Here is a 21,889-nt window from a genome sequence, read left to right on the forward strand (position 1 = left end):
ATTGAGGTCTGCCACTGTCATTACAAGATTTATTAGATGGGATTTTATCTGGAGTGCTGTGAAGATCTCAATTGACGCTTATATGTGAATGACTAGAATGGAAATACTAATCTTCACACCTCTCTTCATACCTTCATATTACTTTTTGATGACTGGATTTCAATCTGTAGGAGTTATTTAGGAGCCGCTACATTCTGCAGGATAAAAATACAACTTGCACATTATTTGATGTGGCCATATTTTCATTTGCAAGGTTCAAATGATAAATATAATGAAAGGCATTCAAGGTTGAAGATGAAAACCTACCTATATAATGTAATGAAATTAACTCATTTGTAAGGGAATTAATTATTATTATTTCATTCAGGTTTTGAGAGGACTCGGATCTGAAGATTCGAAGTCAACCTGATTAGAACTGATTCCAAATTTGATAATTTACACCTTATCTACCGTTCGTCCAGCGAGATGTTAGCATCCGTGTATATTAACAATTTTAATATCTGTATTCTCCCTGGCCACGGGTTAATACATGTTTTGATAAGTTATAAGCTACGAGCTAGGTAACAAGGATCTTTGGCAAGGTTTGACTTTAAAATTATACGACACCAGACAATGATTCTTTATAAATGAACACAAAAATTTATTGGCTATTCTAAATTACATTGGCCTAAGCTAAGACATACACATACACACACACATACATACAGTCTCTGAAGAATGAAAATGATGTTAACGGAGTTCTGAGGAAAGCCCAAAGTTTTAGCAAGATATTCGCTACAGTTCTCTTACTTGTGACCTGAGAAAATCACAAAGCAGAGGTTTGTCTTATGTTTACTGCTTAAATTAGCTCGGCACCAGTTCAGCAGAGATAAGATTTTGTTCGTTTACTTGCGTTTTGGGCTGACATTCTGTTGCTTAAACGAGTCTAGATGGGTGGTTTGGTAAATCACTCTCTCCTGGTATTTCTTGTACAGATAAGCAGAGCTGGACAGGAACTCGTTTGAGACAATTGGTGCCTGGCTGACCGTGATTCAGCTTTACGGCTCTCAGATGGTTGAGAAGAGATGTTAGTTTCCAGGTGGAATGCGGAGATTTCCTCGTTCATTTGTGTGATGTTCGCAAAAGATTCCCTCGTTCATTTGTGTGATGTTCGCAAATGCCTTACAATAATGTACCTGATATTAGGAACCTTCAGTTCGGAAATAGAAAAGACGGTCAGTCCAAGCAGCAACGCAGAGGATAGTGAAGAACAACACAGCAGAAAAGATAGATGACTTTGATTCTGTATGTGTGAATGATGAAATGATTGTGAGAATCCATCAACAGGTGGTTATATATTTTAAAGCAACAGGAAAAATCCACCCACCTGAGTGCTGGCTGTAAGAAAAAGCTTCTCAGATGTGTGGGGGAAAAAAACCAAATTGCACCAATCCGTCAAAGCCAACAGGGAAAAGAGCGATGTGTTTACCCCTAGCTCTGCTTGATTATGCAGCAAGTGAGGGAAGAAATATTATGTACCATAAAAGTTTAATGCATTTGGCCCAGGTTTAATCTATAGCAGCGCTCCTATCAAGCTCCTCAGTCACTCACTCTCAGCCAGCGAAAATCCAGTGAAAGCATGTATTACTGTGTTTCACCTGGAGCTGTTCTGTTTTTACAGGACATGACAAAGCTAGCGTACACTAATCAACAAATATGGTAATTACAAAGCTGTTTAGCATGGTAACCAAAAGCAAATTCACACATTTTATTTTTCAATCACTTACAGGCTAAACTCATCTCATTCAAACCATTGAATTATTTAACAAAACACAATCATTAATTAACACTAATCACCCGTTTTCACACAAATTCCAGCTCTAAAGCCTTTTGTGTATAACTGGAAACACAAATCTATTAATAATACATCATACACTCGTATAAAAAGCACTGGTTATATTCATCATAGAAACATAAATTAACACACATGAATAACAAACATTAATTAACAGAATTATTCACACACTAATAATAACTGCAAGATGTATAAAGAGTCACTCGAAAGTTTATTTAAAGTACCGTCAAACTAGACTAGACAAACTAGCATGTGAAATTACAAACCCCACACAAGTTACAAACGCCTATAAAAGAGTTATATTCAACAATGTAAAATGTTTTACACGATCCAAAAGATAAACGATCCAAAAGAGGGTTTTCACAGTGATGGGACAGAAGAGAACAATTCTTGGTTCCCCAAAGAACCTTTCAATGAACAGTTCTTAAAAGAACCTTTTTCTGCAAAGGAATCGATTCCAAGGTTCTTCGTGGAAACATAGATGCCAATAAAGAACTTTTATTAGAAATTCACATCAGATTAATTAAGAACGAAGGTATATATTAAAGAACTGAACAAATCAGCATCACATCATTTGAGGGTGAATTATTTCATGATGAGTAGAGGGATCTGGGCAGCCAGAGCCATCATGAGGTGCCACTAAAGTGGAAAGGTTTCCACTTTCCAAGTGATATGTAGCCGGTTCATTGACTTTCTGAGATTTTAATGTGTTCCTTTAACCCTCTTCCTCATTCCTCAGCCCCATAGATGAGTTCTTTTTGATATGGCCATAAATGGTAACCTATATATCTGCATGAGAAGGGATTTGTTCTGGTGTCTGTAGAAGAGATTCTCTGGCCGGATCTTGAACAGTTACTAGATAAAGATGCAGAATGAATAGGATTAATATGTTTGTATTTTACTTTTGAATTGTACACTTTTTTGTTATTGGAGAACCACCACTAATCACAAACAGTGTATAATACAACAATGTAAAATTGTTGATCACCCGTGAGTCACTTCAAAGTGTTACCATCTGTGCTCAAAGAAACTGTACTTATGTTTCTGGTTATTTAAAAAAAAAAAAAACACAAAAAAACATAGTAAATATTCAAAATGTTAGAAATAAGCGTTCCTTAATTTGAGTATTGAGAAGCACTCAAAATTAAAAGAGCCAAAGCACCCGAAGCACCTTGCAAATAAAAGAGCCAATCATCAATAAGCAAAGTCATCTCTTTCTTTGTCTTCAGTTCTTGCAGTTTGATGGAGCTGCTGTAAGAAGTGCTGAGTGAATTGACTTGCCATGAAAGGAGCTTTGCCATAACTCATCCACTCCAGTTCTGAACATTAATGATTTCTCAAATCATGTGGCTTGTTGAGGAGAGGTACTACTACTTTTCTAAGCAATCAAGAAATCTGTAGGCTTTTCCTACGACGATCATCATATCGAGAACCATCAGTAGCATGGTCCCCCCCCCATAGTTCAATTGTGTTGAAATGCTAGCTGCCATTTCAATTGAAACGCATAACTTTTCGTGCAGTCCGACAACTAAGATCCTACAGTCTGAAATGGCTTATTGCTGGGATCATGTTCATACAGTCTGACAAGGAACAGTTGCAAATAACTATTATAAATTGTACAGTGTGCACCTGCCTTTCCCACACAAACTGATAATCGCCACTTACATATTATATAAGAGTATGTACTGAAACATTTCCATATTCTGTTCAGTTGGACAAGTAAGAGAAAGTACTGTAAATTCCAAGTGTAATCCAGTAAAATAATTTGATGAATAATCAGTTATTTTTCATTAACTCACGAGAGCAAGAACGCAATGTCTGTTGTATTTTTCACATTGTGAGAGCCTAAGAAAGAGAAAAAGACAAGAACCCGCAACACAATTCTTTAGTGACGCTGTCAAAGTGACGTAAATGGTTTTTTGCAATGTGACATTGCATGTTTCTTGTACTGTTTCTAACACATTTTAATTTACAAATTCATTAAATGTGGTCAAAACTCATCACAGATCACCACCAAATGCATTTACAATTATCTTTTGGGCTTTTTTGACATGAGCCATTCAAAAAATTCCAAGAAACCACATTAAATTTTTTTTAAAAAGTGTTATTTTTTTAGAAAATGATAAAACATAAATTTTTTTATTTAAACTGTTTGTTCATATAATTGATTTTAAAGTGTAGGTGATTAAGAGAAACTTTAAAACTGCGCTCAGGCACATTCCTCACTCCATTTATCACCAGACCATTTTTCACCCTTAACAGAATTGGTTTGACATTTAATGCTGTCTTTATTGCAGCTATTTTGGTCTCTAATGCAGCAATCAGAGATTTACAGCCACCCAGTCACTATTCCTATATGGGCTCTGCAATTTAACATTATAACACAGCCATATTTCCCTGAAAATAATGTAGCATATTACATTCTGGACTGACTGGTTGTCTTCAGAGAAGACTTCTTTCTGGAAATTGGAATGAACTATTTCTGAGCGAAAACAGCCCACTCTGTTCCTATGACGCATTTCTTAAATAGTTTTCCTAAATAGATTGGTTAATTAGTGACAAATTGATTTTTGAATTGAGCTCACATGGTGCGTCTTGGACATTTAATGAAACGTGAGCCTTAGGGAGATAAATGTAATTACCACAAATAAAAACACAGTTATAACTAGCTTCATTTACAATTGTTCTATGGCTTGCAAAGTGCCTTTATGAATGAGTTTGCGTCGTAATGATCAGACAGTAAAAATCATAAAAAAAATATGAAATGAGATATACAACATGAGGGGAAAATTGGTGGGCATCAGTAATGTTTATTATGGTACTTCAGCATGACTAGCACGGTAGATGGTAAATTAAATGACTGTTACTGTTAGTTATATGACAGTTTTACAACAGAACAGTTTTCTATTAAGCATTTATACTGCAACTAAACATACTAAATATCAGTATGAACATTTTTATGTGTAAATTAAGTATTTAAAGGGTTAGTTCACCCAAAAATGAAAATTAGGCTGTGTTTTACTCACTCCCGAGGCATCCTAGGTGTATATGACTTTCTTCTTTCAGACGAATCCAGTCGGAGTTATATTAAAAATTGTCTTTGATCTTTCAAGCTGTTTCATGGCACTCAGCGGGTGTTGCATTGCTTCAGTCCAAAAGAAGTTAAATAAAAATCGCCCATCCATAAAAAAAGTGTCTCACACGGCTCCGGGCCTTCTGTAGCGAATCGATGCGTTTTTGTAAGAAAAATATCGATATTCAAAACGTAATAATCACTTTAATCTAGCTTACGCTCACTCCTGTAAACTGGAAGACGTATGAGGTCAGCGTTGCGCATGCGCCGGTGAGTCTCGTGAAAAACAACGTTTGTTTACAGGAGCAAAGAAAGCAAAGTTTCCTTACTTTAGCAAAGGAAAACCAGTCTCCTCTTGGCTTATATCGAAATCCTCCAACATTCTTCTTTACAAATCCTCGTTTTGTGCTTCTAATTCGTGACGAGCGGCGCATGCGCAAAGCTGACCTCATACGTCATTCCCCCGGAACTGCTTCTGTTTACAACAGTGAGCGCAAGCTAGATTCAAGTGATTATTATCTTTTGAATATGGATATTTTCTTACAAAAACGCATCGATTCGCAGCTTGAAACAGCTTGAAAGATCAAAGACAATTTTTAATATAACTCCGACTGGATTCGTCTGAAAGAAGAAAGTCATATACACCTAGGATGCCTCGGGGGTGAGTAAAACGCAGCCTAATTTTCATTTTTGGGTGAACTAACCCTTTAAGCAGAATTTGTATTACAATTCCTATAAAATGTAAAAGTGTGGTCACAAGTAAAACTTTTTACACTGTAATTTAAAACAGGTTAGAGGTCTTGGCTGGTTGTAATAAGCAAAACACAAACTTCTACCAAAATTGTTTGTTCATTCATTGACAGAAAAAAAAAACACTATGCTGCAAAATGTGTGCCTAGAGATGCTGCAAAGGCTTGATTCATCATGTTACACTCTTAGAAATAAAGGTTCTTTATTGGCATCAATGGTTCTATGAGGAACCTTGAACATCCATGGAACCTTTCAAATGCAGAAAATGCTCTTAATAGTCGAAAAAGTTTCTTTAGATTTTTAAAATGTTCTTCAAAATGGTTCTTTTAGGAACTATTCACTGAAAGGTTCTTTGTGGAACCAAAAATGGTTCTTCAATGGCGTCGCTGCAAAAACACCATTTTGGAACCTTTATTTTTTAAGAGTATATATACAGTAAATGCATGACACATGACATCAGTTAGCTCTGGAAAATGTGTTTCTAGAAGCCTTGAGGAAAACATGTGATTGCACTGACACACTCGAGTGATGCAGACAAATTTGGCAGACCTCGACTGAGCACTCTCATTCAATAATTGATGCAGCTGTCTCATTTGCCACCCGGCACTCTCCATTTTTACTTTGATGCAGCACAAACTCAATTCTTGATAAGGCTGTAGATAAAATGACCATCATCATTACTGCAGTCTCAGAAGCTGTGGTGAGCTCTGGCTCATGGAGAGCACTGCGGCAGGCTCGTGGTGGCACTGACGGTGGATGAGACGGGCCGCTAGCATGAGCAGGATCCCCGTCAGCAGCTCCAGGGAGAAGGACAGACAGGCCATGACCAGAGACCAGCCGAAGGACATGTGGACGTGAGAAAGTGACTCAATATCCACCATGTGCTGCAGCTCCTCCAAAGCCTGCTGAGAGTAACTGATATAGATGCTTACACCGGACACCGTCAACAGACCTGTGGACAAAGAGACGTCATTACACTCCATTCACTCACTAAACAACCAGACAGCAACAGACTAGCAGACCAGCAGCAAGGGTATATTTGTAGCAATAGCCAACATTACATTGTATGGGTCAAAATTACAGATTTTATGCCAAAAATAATTTGGATATTAAGTAAAGATCATGTTCCATAAAGATATTTTGTAAATTTTCTACTGTAAACATATCAAAACTTAATTTTTGATCAGTAATATACATTGCTAAGAACTTCATTTGGACAACTTTAAAGGCGATTTTCTCAATATTGTGATTTTTTTGCACCCTTAGATTTTCAAATAGTTGTATCTCAGCCAAATGTTGTCCAATCCTAACAAACCATACATCAATGGAAAGCTTTCAGACGATGTATAAATCTCAATTTCAAAAACATTGACCCTTATGACTGGGTTTGTGGTCCATGGCCACATATAAAAATGTTCTCATAAAAACATAGAATGCTGTATTCCAACCTGCTGAAGCAAGCTTAAACCAAGATAAGGTTGTTAACAACTGTAGTCTTAAAGGGATAGTTCACACAAAAAAATTAAAATGCTGTCATCATTTACTCACCCTCAAAGTGTTCCAAACCTGTGGTATAGTATTGGGGGGGGGGAATACTATGGAAATGTCTACCAGCAAGTGTTTGGTTGCATTCTTCAACATATCTTGAATTGTGTTCCACAGAAGAAAGAAACTCATACAGGTGTGATACAACTTGGGGGTAAATAAATGGTGACAGAATTTTCATTTTTGGGTGAACTGTCCCTTTAAGCCAGTTTACTAACCTGACCAAGCTGGTTTTTAGACAGTTTAGTGGGGAAGCCAGCTAGTCTCTAACCAGATGACAACTGCTCAAAACCCCACTAAACCTCACTACAAACCTGCCTAACCAGCTTGGATAAGTGACTTCATTTATAAAACGTATAAATCTGTGTGTGTGTGCTAAACTCCAGATCAACGTTCGATATATACATGTTCATATATATGAAGAGTTCAGATGCAAAAGCCTCTAAGTGCCGTCTGAAATTTTCTTCTAAAAGCAGTATGTTCAGTTACTGTATATGTTCAGTTATTTCACTTTAATGGCAAAGAAAATAACCTATTCATTGTCATTAGAGTGAAATTACTGAACCTACACATAAGAGCCTGATAAAACCGCTCATTTTAAAAGAAAATTCCGGTAACACTTTATTTTACGGTCTCTTAACTAGTTGCTTATTAGCATGCATATTACTATAATATTAGCCATTTATTAGTAGTAATTAAGCACATATTAATGCCTTATTCTACATGACCTTATTCTACAGCCCTAATTCTACGCAATACCTAAACTTAACAACTACCTTACTAACTATTAATAAGCAGCAAATTAGGAATTTATTAAAGAAAAGTTAAGTCGTAGTTAATAGTGAATAAGTGTTCCCTATTCTAAAGTGTTACCAAAATTTCAAATGGCACTTAGAGGATTATACATATGCATATGATATGTGCATCTGAACTCTTCATATATACAGTATATATATATATATATATATATATATATAATACATAAAGAGTAGAAAAACTCTAATATATATATACCAATATGGACTCTTTAGGTACAAAGGTGTACATTTTGAATACGTACTGCCCCAGTGACACACTGTTAAAAAAATTAGTGTGAAATTACAGCATATTTCAGTTTAATAATTGCATTTCTTTCACAATAATTTCAGAGTGGGACTTCACTTGTGTCACACCCCTGGACTGTGTTTGTTGTGTTTTCATTCCCCATGTGCTCAGTGTGACCCAGTTTTTCCCCGTGTTTGATTATGTTAGTCAGTTCACCTGTGACCTCATTAGTTGATCCTCCTCACCTGTCTGTCCCTCGTTAGCACCTCTATTTTAGTTGTGTTCATTTCACTGTTTGGTGTCCGGTCTACTACGTCCCTACATGTGTCTCCTTCCTGTTCTGTTCTGGATTTACCCTTGTGTGGATTTATTAAAGACTATTTGCATTTATCTTTATTTTCTTTGTGCGTTTATCTCACCGTAGCGTGACAACTTGTATCTAACTGCGCTCTCAGAAACTTCTTGTAAAATCTACAGTACTTTACTAGCATGTTTTTACATTGTCCTTTAAAAAATAAGCTTGGCTTTACTGTGAGTGTACAGTTTTGGGGGAAAAAAATACTGTAAACAAACATCATCACAGTTCATATGTACTATGAAGGCACCCAGCATGCAGTGCAGCATGAAAAGATCATGTTGTTGTTTTTTTTATTCTTGTTGAACTTATTTTTGGTTAACTTTTAGCAGTTTGTATTGTTTGTTTATTTTGTAATATTGGTTTATGTTGTAAGTGTTGTTTTTATTTGTTGAGTGTTACCATTGTTGTGTTTTGTATGTTGAGTATTGATGCCAAATCTTTTAAAGGTCCCCTGAAATGCTTAGAAACACACAGCGTTACTCTGTGTTGATGTCATTTTAATGGAAACAGGAAGACAGGGCGGGACATATCAAGCAGCCCCGCCCCTTTTTAAAATGGCCAATAGCGTTCGTTTATATCACAGCTTGGGCTAGAGCCGTTGAGCTCCGTAAATCCGCATTTGACAGTTGTACGCCAGCCACAATCTCATCCATATTGCTATAAAATATAGCATTGTGTGTAGAATTCAAATAGCTCCGATACATTTTGTGGTCTGCGCTGACTCAGGGTGTGTGTGCGGTGCGGTGGTTAGCGTGACAGCGCAAAACCAGATTTCTTTTTTTCCTCAATGGAAAGCATATTTACACTGTTTGAATCGTTCCCTGTCCCCTATATAGTACACTATTTTATAGTGTAGGGGATTCTAGAGAGCATTTGATTGGACAGAAAGTTTGATGAGAAGCTGAAGTACGATGTGACGTCAAAAAAATCGTTGAGCCGTTTTGGCAGAAGTGACGAACTGCAAGCTTTGAATGCTTATATCTTCTAAATGCGAATTTTGTCACTGTTTTGGAGCACACTGCCTTAAGACTAACATATTGATACTAACACCCAAAAAACTTTCATTTTGATTTCATGGGGACTTTAAAGATGTATCTCAGCAGCTGCTTTAATATTGTGAAAGATCCATCCACAAGCAGTTATGAATATGAAATAAGTTATTGATTAAACTTCTTCATGCTAAGCATAGTTTTACTAACTGTTTTCATTTGTCAACTTCTGACATGATCAGAAATTTGAATATGAATATACAAGGTCCAAAGATCCCAAACAATTATCACTTCAAAACCATTACAGTAGTAATCAGCTAAATTTCTCACAGTGGCACAGTTAAAGACAACTTTATAATGTGAATTCACAGTAAAACAAGAGCAGTAAATTACTGTAATGTTAGCATCCTTCTGCTGTTCATTCACAGTCATTTGTAAGAAAATGACCCAGCATGCATTGATTTCACAATAAATCTCTGACTACATTAATTTATTGTAAAATAATACTCTTTAATCCTGTAAGTTCCTGGCATTTTTTTTTGTACATACAGTGCAGCTTTCATACTTTTATTTCTGAGATTCTTTTGTATTCCTAATGTGTAAATACTACTATGCACTGTATGACTTTTTGAAACCTTTAAAAACCTTACCGCATACCGGGCATGCCATTTTGTACTTTGCATTCTCAAGTTCAGGTGTTTTTACAAAACAGAGCAAATGGAAAGAAAAAGTGCAGTCTATAATATAGTTTCTCTCTGTATGAAGCATAGACGTCATTCCAGCCACAAAAAAGACAAAAGTACTACTGAAAAATGCATAAACTTCCAGCCTAGGTGAAGCCATTATGTACATTAACAACAGTTTGGGACAAATATGATGTAATTTAATGGAAAACTATGTGAGTGGTGCTCTGCAGCAGGAGTCTGAACAGCCTCCATGTGAAAGCTGTAATGGCTTGATTCATCATGTTCTATACAGTAAATGCATGATGGCAAAATCCTATAGAAGCAAATTAGTCTTTTCTTTAGAATGAAACTCAGCAGTGCACAAGCACAGAATATGACAGTCACACAGGTTAGTGGTGGGAGTATTAATAGGAAAGCTCATAATCACCATAGTAGTAAGAGAAGATCTGTGCTTTCCTTGAGACCTGCTTGAAGGAACCGTCATGAACTCAGCCATTATTGCTGTAATGAACCCACTTACATGAAACTCAGAGGAGCCCTGACCTTTCACGATCACTCATGATACACGACAGAAAGAACAGAAGAGAGGTTTTCCTGCTGCTCTGCAATTAAACATCAGTCATTTCTCAAACAATGCATTGCTTTTTCAAGACGGTAAAGAAAAAATGCGCTGATGTAGGGTTTGCTTCTGTGCCTGTCAGAGAAAGCATCAGATGACAGATGGATACAGAGCACATTTAGCCATTTTGTCACATTTTTGAATGTGGTTCCTGTCCTAATATAATGATATTAGTAACTTATTTACTGAGTTGAATTTCAGCAAGGAAATAAAGCTCTGCGAACATACAGTATGATATCTTTGGCGGCTTCACAGGCAATGTTTTCAGCATGGAAAATGTTTTTGCATGTCAACAATTCATTTGATAACAATTCATTTTGATAACTTTTGGGTTGGATGAAGATCTGACCTAAATTTGGTGATGAATAATTGACAGTAATTTACACAGTAAAGACCAAAAACTGCATCTGCAGAGAATGAAATATAAATGTTTTTTTTCATGAATCTTGTATTTTTTTCCTCTTATGATAAACTATAGAAATAGATAACACACTGTATTGTAATTAATAAACCTTAATGCAATCATGACAAAAATAGAGAATAACAAATTATTAACCAGACGTGCTACATTCAGCACAGTCATTAATAGAGAGGAAAGGATATGAACAAAGGAGTCAGTAAATAAGCTAAAATGTCAAATTATATAACTCCTGTTTTCACTGGCCTTAATTGTAATTGTATTTTGTAAATTAAAACAAATTGATTTTGATGGCTGCAACACACTTCAAAAAAGTTGGGACAGAGACATGGTTGCAACTATTTTATATCAACTTTCCTTTTAATTACACTTTTTAATCATTCCTGAACCGAAGGGACTAATTTCTGCTGGTGTGCAAGTGTAATTTTTGCCCAGTCTTGCATGAAACAAGACTCCAGCTGCTCAACAGTTCTTAGTTATCAATGTCTTATTCTCCTCTTCATGACTCACAACACATTTTCAATAGGAGACAGATCTGGACTGCAGGCAGACCATTCAAGCACATGCTAGCACATGCAGAAAGAGACTTGGCATTGTCTCACTCTAATCACGGACTTCTCAGGAAAAGACGTCAGTTTCATCGCAGTATGTCTCTGTACAATCCCACTATATGCCTCAGACTCAATGGTACCTTCACACGTATGCTAGTCACCCATGCCGTGGGCCCTGATGTACTTCATACCATGGCAGATGAAGCTTTTGCACCTGTCACTGATACAAATCTGGATGATCCCTTTCGTCTTTGCCATGAAGAATTCGATGTCTACTCACAGAAAAGCCTGTATGTCATTCCCACTTATATTTTGATGTTTTCTTCAATAACTCATCCGAAATTTTGTAGCACACATCCAGTGATAATCTCATGATTTCTGTTATAGTGATGAGAAGAAATAATGACAAAGTGTGATGAGGGTGTGAATTAATTATGTCATTCAAGACAGAATCAAATGCTGATGTTCTTTAAAGGGGTCACATCATGCGATTTCAAGTTTTCCTTTCTCTTTGGAGTGTTACAAGCTACAGACACAGGAGTAAAATCTGCTGATTACAGATATGCAAGTAAACCACAGACTGAATGCCATGAATAATGCCGAAAACAAATCATATCAAATTGTAGCTTTTGAATTTGATGTACATTGTAATGAATAGTAACTCTATAGTAATCAGCAGAGGTATACAGTAGTGCAAAACTACTATTTTTAAGCGCTTTATTGCCTTTGATGGCAAAGGTGACAGCAGATGAGGCTGATTCATTGTTGGTGTCTCGGCCACCGTGTCCTGAACATCTGAGCCCTGCTTTTGCTTTATTCAGATTCCAGTCCAGAGTCATCCATGCAATGTCCATCTTGAACACTGACACACTGTTTTACTACTACTTCTGTAAAATTTGTCCATATGCTTGTGAGATATCAAACAGTAGAAATTGTATATTTTAAACTGTAACTAACAGAAGTACCTTAACAATGTTTATATAATCATACACTGTACGTGAACATTTCTTTGGAAGCAAGCAGTGCAAAGCAAGGAAAATGATGCAGAGCAGTCTTTGTACTGCAGTTGAAGGTGCTTTTTTTTTTTATTTGAATGCAAATTATTTTAGAAAAATGTACATTTTAGTGAGAATAATTTGCTCCTGTTTGATGTCTGCACTCTTTCATTCAAGTCTGTGAAGTTTAATAGAGACTCAGTGGTTGGCAGGATGAGCCTTTATACATCTATTTGTCTGAATTTTTAACATTCCAGATCAGGACAAAACTATAAGTTAGAAGTTCTGTTGAGGAAAACGTCTAAATGCAAATAAACAACACACTGTGAAAGTTGTGCAGGTTTTGTGATTAATATCAAAGCACTTAATATTTCTCATATTCAAGACTTGGATTGTGCACTTTTCTGTGTCCATTAATTTTCAGATGCGCTCCTAACATCAAAGTATATTAATATAAACTGTTTTGTCCATAAAACGGTTTTTCTGCACACACAAAAGTTCCACACTTGCAGTGGTTAAAACAACGCTGCATTTGTTCAGTATGCATGCCAAACCAAAAGACCTGTACCCCCAAAAAAAGTACAAATAAATAAAACATTTGGTATGAATACGGTTAATTCTGTCAGGACCACTATCATCAAAGATGATTGACAATTAGCATACAGTTTGGATTGGCGGTATGGTTCTGCTCTGGGCAAGAACACCCTGCGCATCCATGCAGCTGAGCAGGGTAAACAGAACAGAACCAACATAAATGTATTGCAGATATCGTTAAAGTTCAATAATGTTATGTACACATTTTAGAATTAGTCTGATTCAAAGGAGAATCAGAAGGCTGAATCCTGACTGACAGAGGAGGAGTTGGGGATGGAGGAGGGTAATTAATTATTGAGCAATGCGAAAACTGTTGATATTGAGGGACCTTATATATGAATGCTTAGATAGGTGTCGTATTCCTATAGGTAGATGGGGATCAGTTGAGAGTCAGCTGATGCGAGCTTGACTAATGTAAGCTGCCAGAACTAACGCTACGCTAGATCATTACATTGCATTTTGTTTTTTTTTGTGCCTAGAACATACTTTGGATCTAGATTATAAAATAAATCCCCTAAACACATTAAACACATCAAATAAATCTGTTCAATATTTTTGCCATTCATTACTGTAGGCTTTGTGGATTATTGAGCTAAAAACCTCCATATCTACCCTACATATGTACGTTGCTGCTACACATTTGTTTGTTGTTTTGAAGATAGTGTCTGTTGTCTTTGAACTGTTAGCTATTTGTTTCTGCTGTTAAAACCGCACAAAGAGTGAAATGGGGGAATATTCTGGGAAGTTTGTTTATTTTTTGTTGCAATTTTTATTATTCGATTTTTTTCCCCTGTTAATAGAAATACCTATAAATAAAGTATTAAAAAAAACAAAAAAACTCCATATCTATTAAAACCCCTCACTGTGTGTGACCAGTTCACCTAACAGCTGCACTCAGCTGGAGCGCCTGACATTTTCTGTTTTCTTTCTTTCCCATTGTGTTTTATATCCACGTTACATACACGTGACATTGTCTGAGCCACTGAACGCATCTCTCACTGACCTATACACAACAACACAAACTCCAGCGATAGCACTGCTGAGAGCTCACTTCATTTGATGTGTGTAGATGGCCAATGAATGCCGTGTAGCTGTTAATGGCACTCACTGCAGATGAGGAAGTATGCAGCAATGCAGGTGAGAAGAGTGCAGCTCTGAGCCAAAGACGCCACCAGACCGAAGATCCCACCAAAGACCAGCAGCACCAGACTGAGAGGCAGCAGGACCACGATGACCCTGTGCAACTCTGCAGAGACACAAACAGGTCTTTATTACATGCTTAGTGTAACCTGCTGCCACACATTCATGTTTATAGACATCTGGAGCAGCTTTGTCCTTTCCATTTCAGTGAGTTTGATCTAGTGTCCACTAGGGGTGTGCAATGTTTATTGTCTATGATAATATCGTAATTGGAAACTGACATTATCAAGTATGTAACTCACTCACAATAAACAAATGTGGTAGCCTAGTAGAATGTCATTAGAATGACCCCAAAATGTAAAAAAAATGGGGGCAAAAAGTCCATTGTACACATTTTTGTCTCACATTTCTAAAGCAATTTCAAACGAAGAAGCATTTTTACCAAAGATAAGCATGACTGCAAATGTGATATTGATTTTATAGTTCAGCAAACAAGAAGTTTATATTGTCAATATTGCTCTATTTTGCTAACACAAAAAGTTATATAAATAATTAATTTGTCCCTAAAACATATTGCTCTATTTTGCTAACACAAAAAGTTATATAAATAATTAATTTGTCCCTAAAACATATTGCTCTATTTTGCTAACACAAAAAGTTATATAAATAATTAATTTGTCCCTAAAACATATTGCTCTATTTTGCTAACACAAAAAGTTATATAAATAATTAATTTGTCCCTAAAACAATCAGCTTTTTAAATTAACCGACGATTCAATGTGCCATTCATAAAGACAGTCACTTGCTTGTTCCTGAATAAATCAGCTGTTAAATAAAATGGTTAAATGAATGATTCAGTGACTCACTCATTAAGACAGCGACTTGCCACCACCTACTGGTGCTTTTAGATTAATATTTAAAGCATATAAAAACATATTTCAATAGTAAGAACATTATTTTTTAAATATTATTCTCATAATTGCAGTGTTAATTCATCTAAATGCTGCTTCTGTGATATTTCTGCAGTACAAAGAATGGATTTTATTAATACTGATGTCATTTGATTGTTAACAGCCTACATTGTCTTATTATTCTAAAATAATTTATTGAATAAATTTAAGAATTTGACATGAAAGATGATGCATACATCTAATAAGGTTAGAAAAATTGCCCTTATAAAGGTAAAAATGGAAAATCATAATCATATGATGCGATTTCAAATTTTTCTTTCTCTTTGGAGTGTTACAAGCTCTTGGTGCATAAAGAAGATCTGTAAAGTTGCAAAGACTAAAGTCTCAGTCAACATATTCTGTTACACCAAATACACAAAGTAAAGATCTTTAAAATAGCATCATATGACCCCTTTAAGATAGAAAAGTCTCTATCACTGCTGTGAACTAACTACCGCACAGAATATGAAGATATGAAAAGCTTTGGGAGACATCTGTCCACAACAGGCCTAAATCAGCAAACGTACTGGCACACAATCACACTAGCAAAGTAGCTTCTAATTTACGCTATCGACAAAATCCTGGAAAATATCGAGATATCATCTTTTTGTCAATATAGCACACCATATGACTACTAATCAAAGGCCATGAGCTTTGATAATTGTGCAATCTCTCTTATAATACAGGTGGCCAATGATGGATCAGGATGGATGTCGTGCAGAGAATACAGCTCTTAAAGAGAGCGAGAATACACTGTACATAACAAGCCTATTTCCAGTGTCATTCTCTGATTGTGGCTAATGTGTAGATAGCTTTCAGAGACTCACTCAAAAGGTGCTTCTCCTGCTCGGTGTGGTCGGAGGTGTCCGTGTAGAACGAGATGTCGTGGTAACTGCCATTCTGTCCTGTGGGTCACATTGAAACACCAGTCATAAGCTGCAAACACCCATCACGCTTCACACAGTTGCCTGCGAATCAGTTTTCTTGGTTATCTCGACATATTACAGCCTACAAAGTTCACCGCATACAACACACAGGCAGCATTTAAAGGGTTTCTTTTCTTATAAGGCAAAGCAGCCTTTGTGTTTGAGGGAAGAAATCATCTTTACTGCAATTAGAATGAAATGGAAAACAGTTCTTTTATGCAACAGATTTAGTAACTGTGTCTAACATTAAACATTTACAGTTGTGTGATGAACTGCTTCTCTCTTTGATTGTGTCTAGTGCCATGAAACAGCGACATAATTGGACGAGACATTAATTATGTACATAACATAAAAGAGACTCAGCCAGTGATGAGGACTGAATCTGTGAATATTTGTGAAATAACTGGTGCAGAATCTAATCGCACATGAAGGAAGCTCAAGTTGTTTGTGTTGTGATCTTACCTTCATGTATCCTCCAGAGTCCGGAGTGAGAGCTGCTGTACTCCAGGCTGGAGTTCTTCCCTTCATCCACATCTATAATGTACCAGTATTCAGTGCCGATGGACACGGCGAGCAGGATGAAGCTGAGCAGCCCACACAGACCCGCAGAGATCACAACTGTCCCAAAGTTCATCTTCATCAGCGAGAAAACCCCTCTTTTCAGGTCCTCTAAAGCCCAGTGTGTTCAGACACATTAAAGCACATGATTCCAGCTTTATTTCTCCAGATGTTTCCAGGCTGAAGGAAGAAGCAGCTCTCAGCAACAGCTGGATGAGGAAACCGCAGGGTTTTCTCGCATCTCTCCTGCACAGCTGTATGTGGAGAGAGAGCAGAAGCTCTGAACGCTCTCATACTCTCTCACCTCACTCTCGCTCTCTGTGCTGCATCTGATCATCAGCGACGAGGTGCTTTCTTTCCTTTCTTTGTAAATAGATTACTCTCTATATAGTGGCTTGTAAATACAGATATTTTGTTAACACAGCTTGCAGCTCTTTTATGTCAAGAGAGAGCACATTTATTACTAAAATCAACATGTTTTTTTAAATAAAAAGAAAACAAGTAGACAAGATATAAACAGAATAGAGAGTGTTAGTGTTAAAGGGTCAAGTGTAGATGGAAGAGATGTGTTTTTAGCTGTTTCTTGAAGATGGCTAAGGACTGCTCGGATTGAGTTGGGCAGATCATTCCACCAGGAGGGAACATTTAATGTAAAAGTCAGTGAAAGTGATTTTGTGCCTCTTTGGGATGGCACGATAAAGGGACGTTCACTTGCAGAACGCAAGCTTCTAGAGGGCACATAAGTCTGAAGTAATGAATTTAGGTAAAGGGGTGCAGAGCCAGTGGTGGTTTTGTAGGCATTAATGCCTTGAATTTTATGCGAGCAGCTATTGGTAGTCACTGCAAACTGATAAACAGAGGTGTGACGTGCATTCTTTTTGGTTCATTAAAAATTTATCTTGCTGCCGCGTTCTGGATTAATTATAAAGGTTTGATAGAACTTGCTGGAAGACCTGCCAAGAGAGCATTGCAATAGTCCAGTCTGGACAGAACAAGAGCTTGAACAAGAAGTTGTGAAGCATGTTCTGAAAGAAAGGGCCTGATCTTCCTAATGTTGTATAAAGCAAATCTGCAGGACCGGACAGTTTTAGCAATGTGGTCTGAGAAAGTCAGCTGATCATCAATCATAACTGCAAGGTTTCTGGATGTTTTTGAAGGACTGGTCATTAGTCGTGGCCTAATGGTTAGAGAGTTGGACTTGTAACCCAAGGTTGCAGGTTCGAGTCTCGTACCGGCAGGGATTGTAGGTGGGGGGAGTGAATGTACCGCGCTCTCTCCCACCTTCAATACCACGACTGAGGTGCCCTTGAGCAAGGCACCGAACCCCCAACTGCTCCCCGGGTGCCGCAGCAAAAAAAATGGTTGTCCACTGCTCCGGGTGTGTGTTCACGGTGTGTGTGTGTGTGTGTGTTCACTGCTGTGTGTGTGCACTTTGGATGGGATAAATGCAGAGCACTAATTCCGAGTATGGGTCACCATACTTGGCCACATGTCACGTCACTTCTTTCATATATCAGTAATATTTTATTGCATATTTGTGTTTTGTGATAACTCCCAAGACCCTGGGTTCAATTACCAGAAAATGCAACAATTGCATTCATGTTTACATGTTTACATTATTGCATTGTAAATTGCTTTGAAGTCTAATATTATCATGAATGAATGTTGACTTTAAAATAAAAATAAAAAACTTAAACCTAATATTAGACTGATGTTAGGTGTATTAACCTAAAAAAAAAAAACATATTCTTCAGGTAAATTGAAAAGTATCGTTTAGTGCTTGTTACCAAAAAAAAAACAACAAAAAAACACTTGACTCTGAGTTCTTTACACACTTTTAAAAACAAAGCTTCTTTATTGGCATCAATGGTTCCACAAAGAACTTTTGCCATCCATGGAACCTTTTCATTCCACAAAAGTTTCTTTATAGTGGGAAAAGGTTCTTTAGATTATTAAAATTCTTCACCCTAAGAATTTTTTTTTTATTTTAAGAACTGTTCACTGAAAGGTTCTTTGGGGACCCAAAACTGGTTCTTTTATGGCATCGTTGTGAAAACCCTCTTTTGGAAACTTTATTTTTAAGAGTGTATTGAAATGCGTCTTTGTCGTGTTGATTTTGTTTCTCATGAATCATCCTCAGTCTTCCTCGTCTGATATTTCACAAATACAAAAATCTTTTTTTTTTTCATCAACATTAACTGTGGAAAGAAGGAGAGATGAACACTGTTTTCACAAACCATATTCAGATTTGTTTTATTTCTTTATAAACAATACAATAAAATAGCCTAAAGCCCCGTTCACACCAAGAACGATAATTATAAAGATAACGATATTAGCGTCCACACCAGCGAACGATATCGTCTGTTTATTCTAAGGGCACGTGCGTCTGCTGCTTTAAATTCTTGAGCTCGTTACAGCAGGATGGATTCTGATTGGCTGTCAGTGTTTTATCGTTCATCAGCTGGAGAAAAATCGTTTTGAAAGTGATCACAATGATATCGTTCCTCTGTATTGTTATCGTTATAGTTGTGGTGTGAACTATGCTATTCTTTAATATTAAGAACGATTTTTAGAACTATATCTTTATCGTTATCTTTATAGTTGTGGTGCTTGGTGTGAACGGGCCCTAAGATAAGAAAGCCAAATGAACCTGTAATTTACTCCTTTTTTGGTGATTATATCTAATTATTTTACAGTTTGTAAAATCTTTTAGCACCACCTTGTAGCCACCTTAAAAAAAAAAGAACAATCCTCAACACACAATCAAGTGCAATCCCATTAGTCACTTCATCATATACAGGAGTTCAACACCCTGTTGAAAAAAACAGCATATGCTGGTTAGGTATGTTTTGACGCTGGGATGCTGGTTTAAGCTGGTCCTTTGCTGGTACCTAACCAGTCTTTAATGCAGCTCAAAGCAGTGACAGTGACAGGATAACAGACAGTGTACACCGTACATAATCAGTTAACTTATAGCACAGCAATATACAATATAAATACATATAGAAAAATATATCAAATGATGTAAGTATAAGGTGTGGTGTAGAGGATGGACTGTGAGACTGATAAAGCACAGTGCTGATGAATATCTGAATGAGGGAGATCTGCTGCTGAAGAACCTGATGCTGATGTTGATAACAGCGAGAAGCTGGAGTCTCTGGAGTCAGACATCAAGACACACCACAGTGAGAGAGAAAAACAACTAACAACAAAGATATCTCAGAAGCAGGCTAGTCTTACAAAAAGCCTGGCAATGAGTAAAGACGAGCAGAAGTAATAATAGTGCAGTAATAATGAGCAATAATGACTGACAACTACAAGATGGCGCAATTGTTCTCTTTTGGTCATGATTGTGTAAATGAATCTAGTTTCAATGACGGACACAAGCCACAAGATGCAGCGTCTGATCATCTTTCTTTCAGAAGTCAGAAGCTCATTAAAATCAGTCGATCAGTAGATGTCGTCTGGATGTTGATGTGATTCAGCTGAAAACAGCTCAACAGAAGACGATCCAGTGTAATGCAGCTCAGTTTGTGTTGTTATCTAGTGCTGTCATTTTATTGTTACTGAAAGTTAAGTGTCTTTCAGACCATAACTAAAGAGATGCTGCACAGAACTAAAGTGAAGAAAGACAAGTCTGATCCACAAACCTGCGTTGAGAACTTCATGAAGAAATACTACACTCTTAAAAATAAAGGTGCTTCACGATGCCATAGAAGAACCTTTTTGTCTAAATGGTTCCATAAAGAACCTTTAACATCTGAAGAACCTTTCTGTTTCACAAAAGGTTCTTTGTGGTGAAAGAAGGTTCTTCAGATTATAAAAAGGTAAGAAAGAGATGGTTCTTTAAAGAACCTTTGACTGGATGGTTCTCTGTGGAACCAAAAATGGTTCTTCTATGGCATCGCTTGAAGAACCTTTTGAAGCACCTTTATTTTTAAGAGTGTAGAGCAACACGATAACTCAACAACCAAAAGTTAAACTTAAGAGAATCAATGAAAACAAAACTTCAACCTCATCTTTCTCGCATCAGAAACAAAGCAGCAGTCACACATTTACAAAAAGAAAGAAACACCAGCACATCACACTGATATTAATGACCAATAAGATGATCTTCACACCAACATCAAATAATCACAGCTCTCTCTCTCTCTCTCTCTCTTTATATATGACCTTGGAGCACAAAACCAGGCATAAGCGTCAAGTTTTCAAAATTGAGATGTATACATCATCTGAAAGCTGAATAAATTAGCTTTCCATTGATGTATGGTTTGTTAGGATTGGACAATATTCGGCCGAGATACAACTATTTGAAAATCTGGAATCTGAGGGTGCAAAAAAAATCAAAATATTGAGAAAATCGCATTTAAAGTTGTCCAAATGAAGTTCTTAGCAATGTATATTACTAATCAAAAATTAAGTTTTGATATATTTACAGTAGGAAATTTACTAAATATCTTCATGGAACATGATCTTTACTTAATATCCTAATGATTTAATTTACTTTATTATTATTATTATTATGGGCATAAAAGAAAAACGATCATTTTGACCCATACAATGTATTTTTGGCTATTGCTACAAACAGCGACTTAAGACTGCTTTTGTGCTCCAGGGTCACAAATATATAAACTAGCTATTTATAAAAGCAATAGAAGTTGATACAATTTCAAAATTATGTTGATGCAAATTCTGAATTAGATAAGGTGTGTGTGTGTGTGTGTGTGTGTGAAAGAGAGAGAGAAACTGCTTTTGGTTTTTAAGTTCTTTATTAGTTCAATAAAGCCAAGTGAACAGCATCATACACACATAGATTACATATCAGAGGACTAAATGTGTTTTTGTTACAGACAGAGATG

At 36.6% G+C, this 21,889-nt stretch overlaps 1 protein-coding gene across 1 annotated transcript; it reads right to left on the bottom strand.

Annotated features, from left to right (window-relative positions):
- Positions 1-6,334: 6,334 nt before the first annotated feature.
- LOC107698766 (transmembrane protein 235-like) lies at positions 6,335-17,266 on the bottom strand. The gene is made up of 4 exons (XM_016499866.1): positions 16,935-17,266; positions 16,374-16,451; positions 14,565-14,702; positions 6,335-6,609 (listed from the first exon to the last, which is right to left on the bottom strand). Exons 1-4 carry the CDS (start codon positions 17,110-17,112, stop codon positions 6,335-6,337), a joined length of 669 nt encoding a protein of 222 aa, XP_016355352.1. The 5' UTR covers positions 17,113-17,266.
- Positions 17,267-21,889: the final 4,623 nt, after the last annotated feature.

Source organism: Sinocyclocheilus anshuiensis, unplaced genomic scaffold (genome assembly GCF_001515605.1).
Source record: "Sinocyclocheilus anshuiensis isolate Anshui unplaced genomic scaffold, SAMN03320099.WGS_v1.1 scaffold178, whole genome shotgun sequence".
Lineage (NCBI taxonomy): Eukaryota > Metazoa > Chordata > Actinopteri > Cypriniformes > Cyprinidae > Sinocyclocheilus > Sinocyclocheilus anshuiensis.

What these genes read in the sequence shown, in the direction of transcription:
- LOC107698766 (XM_016499866.1), bottom strand. Translation starts at nt 17,112, where the DNA reads ATGAAGATGAACTTTGGGACAGTTGTGATCTCTGCGGGTCTGTGTGGG. An exon ending in GCAGGAGAAGCACCTTTTGA is followed by an intron (nt 14,703 to 16,373) that starts GTGAGTCTCTGA and finishes GTGTCTCTGCAG; the next exon opens with AGTTGCACAGGGTCATCGTG. An exon ending in TGCATACTTCCTCATCTGCA is followed by an intron (nt 6,610 to 14,564) that starts GTGAGTGCCATT and finishes CTTTGTCCACAG; the next exon opens with GTCTGTTGACGGTGTCCGGT.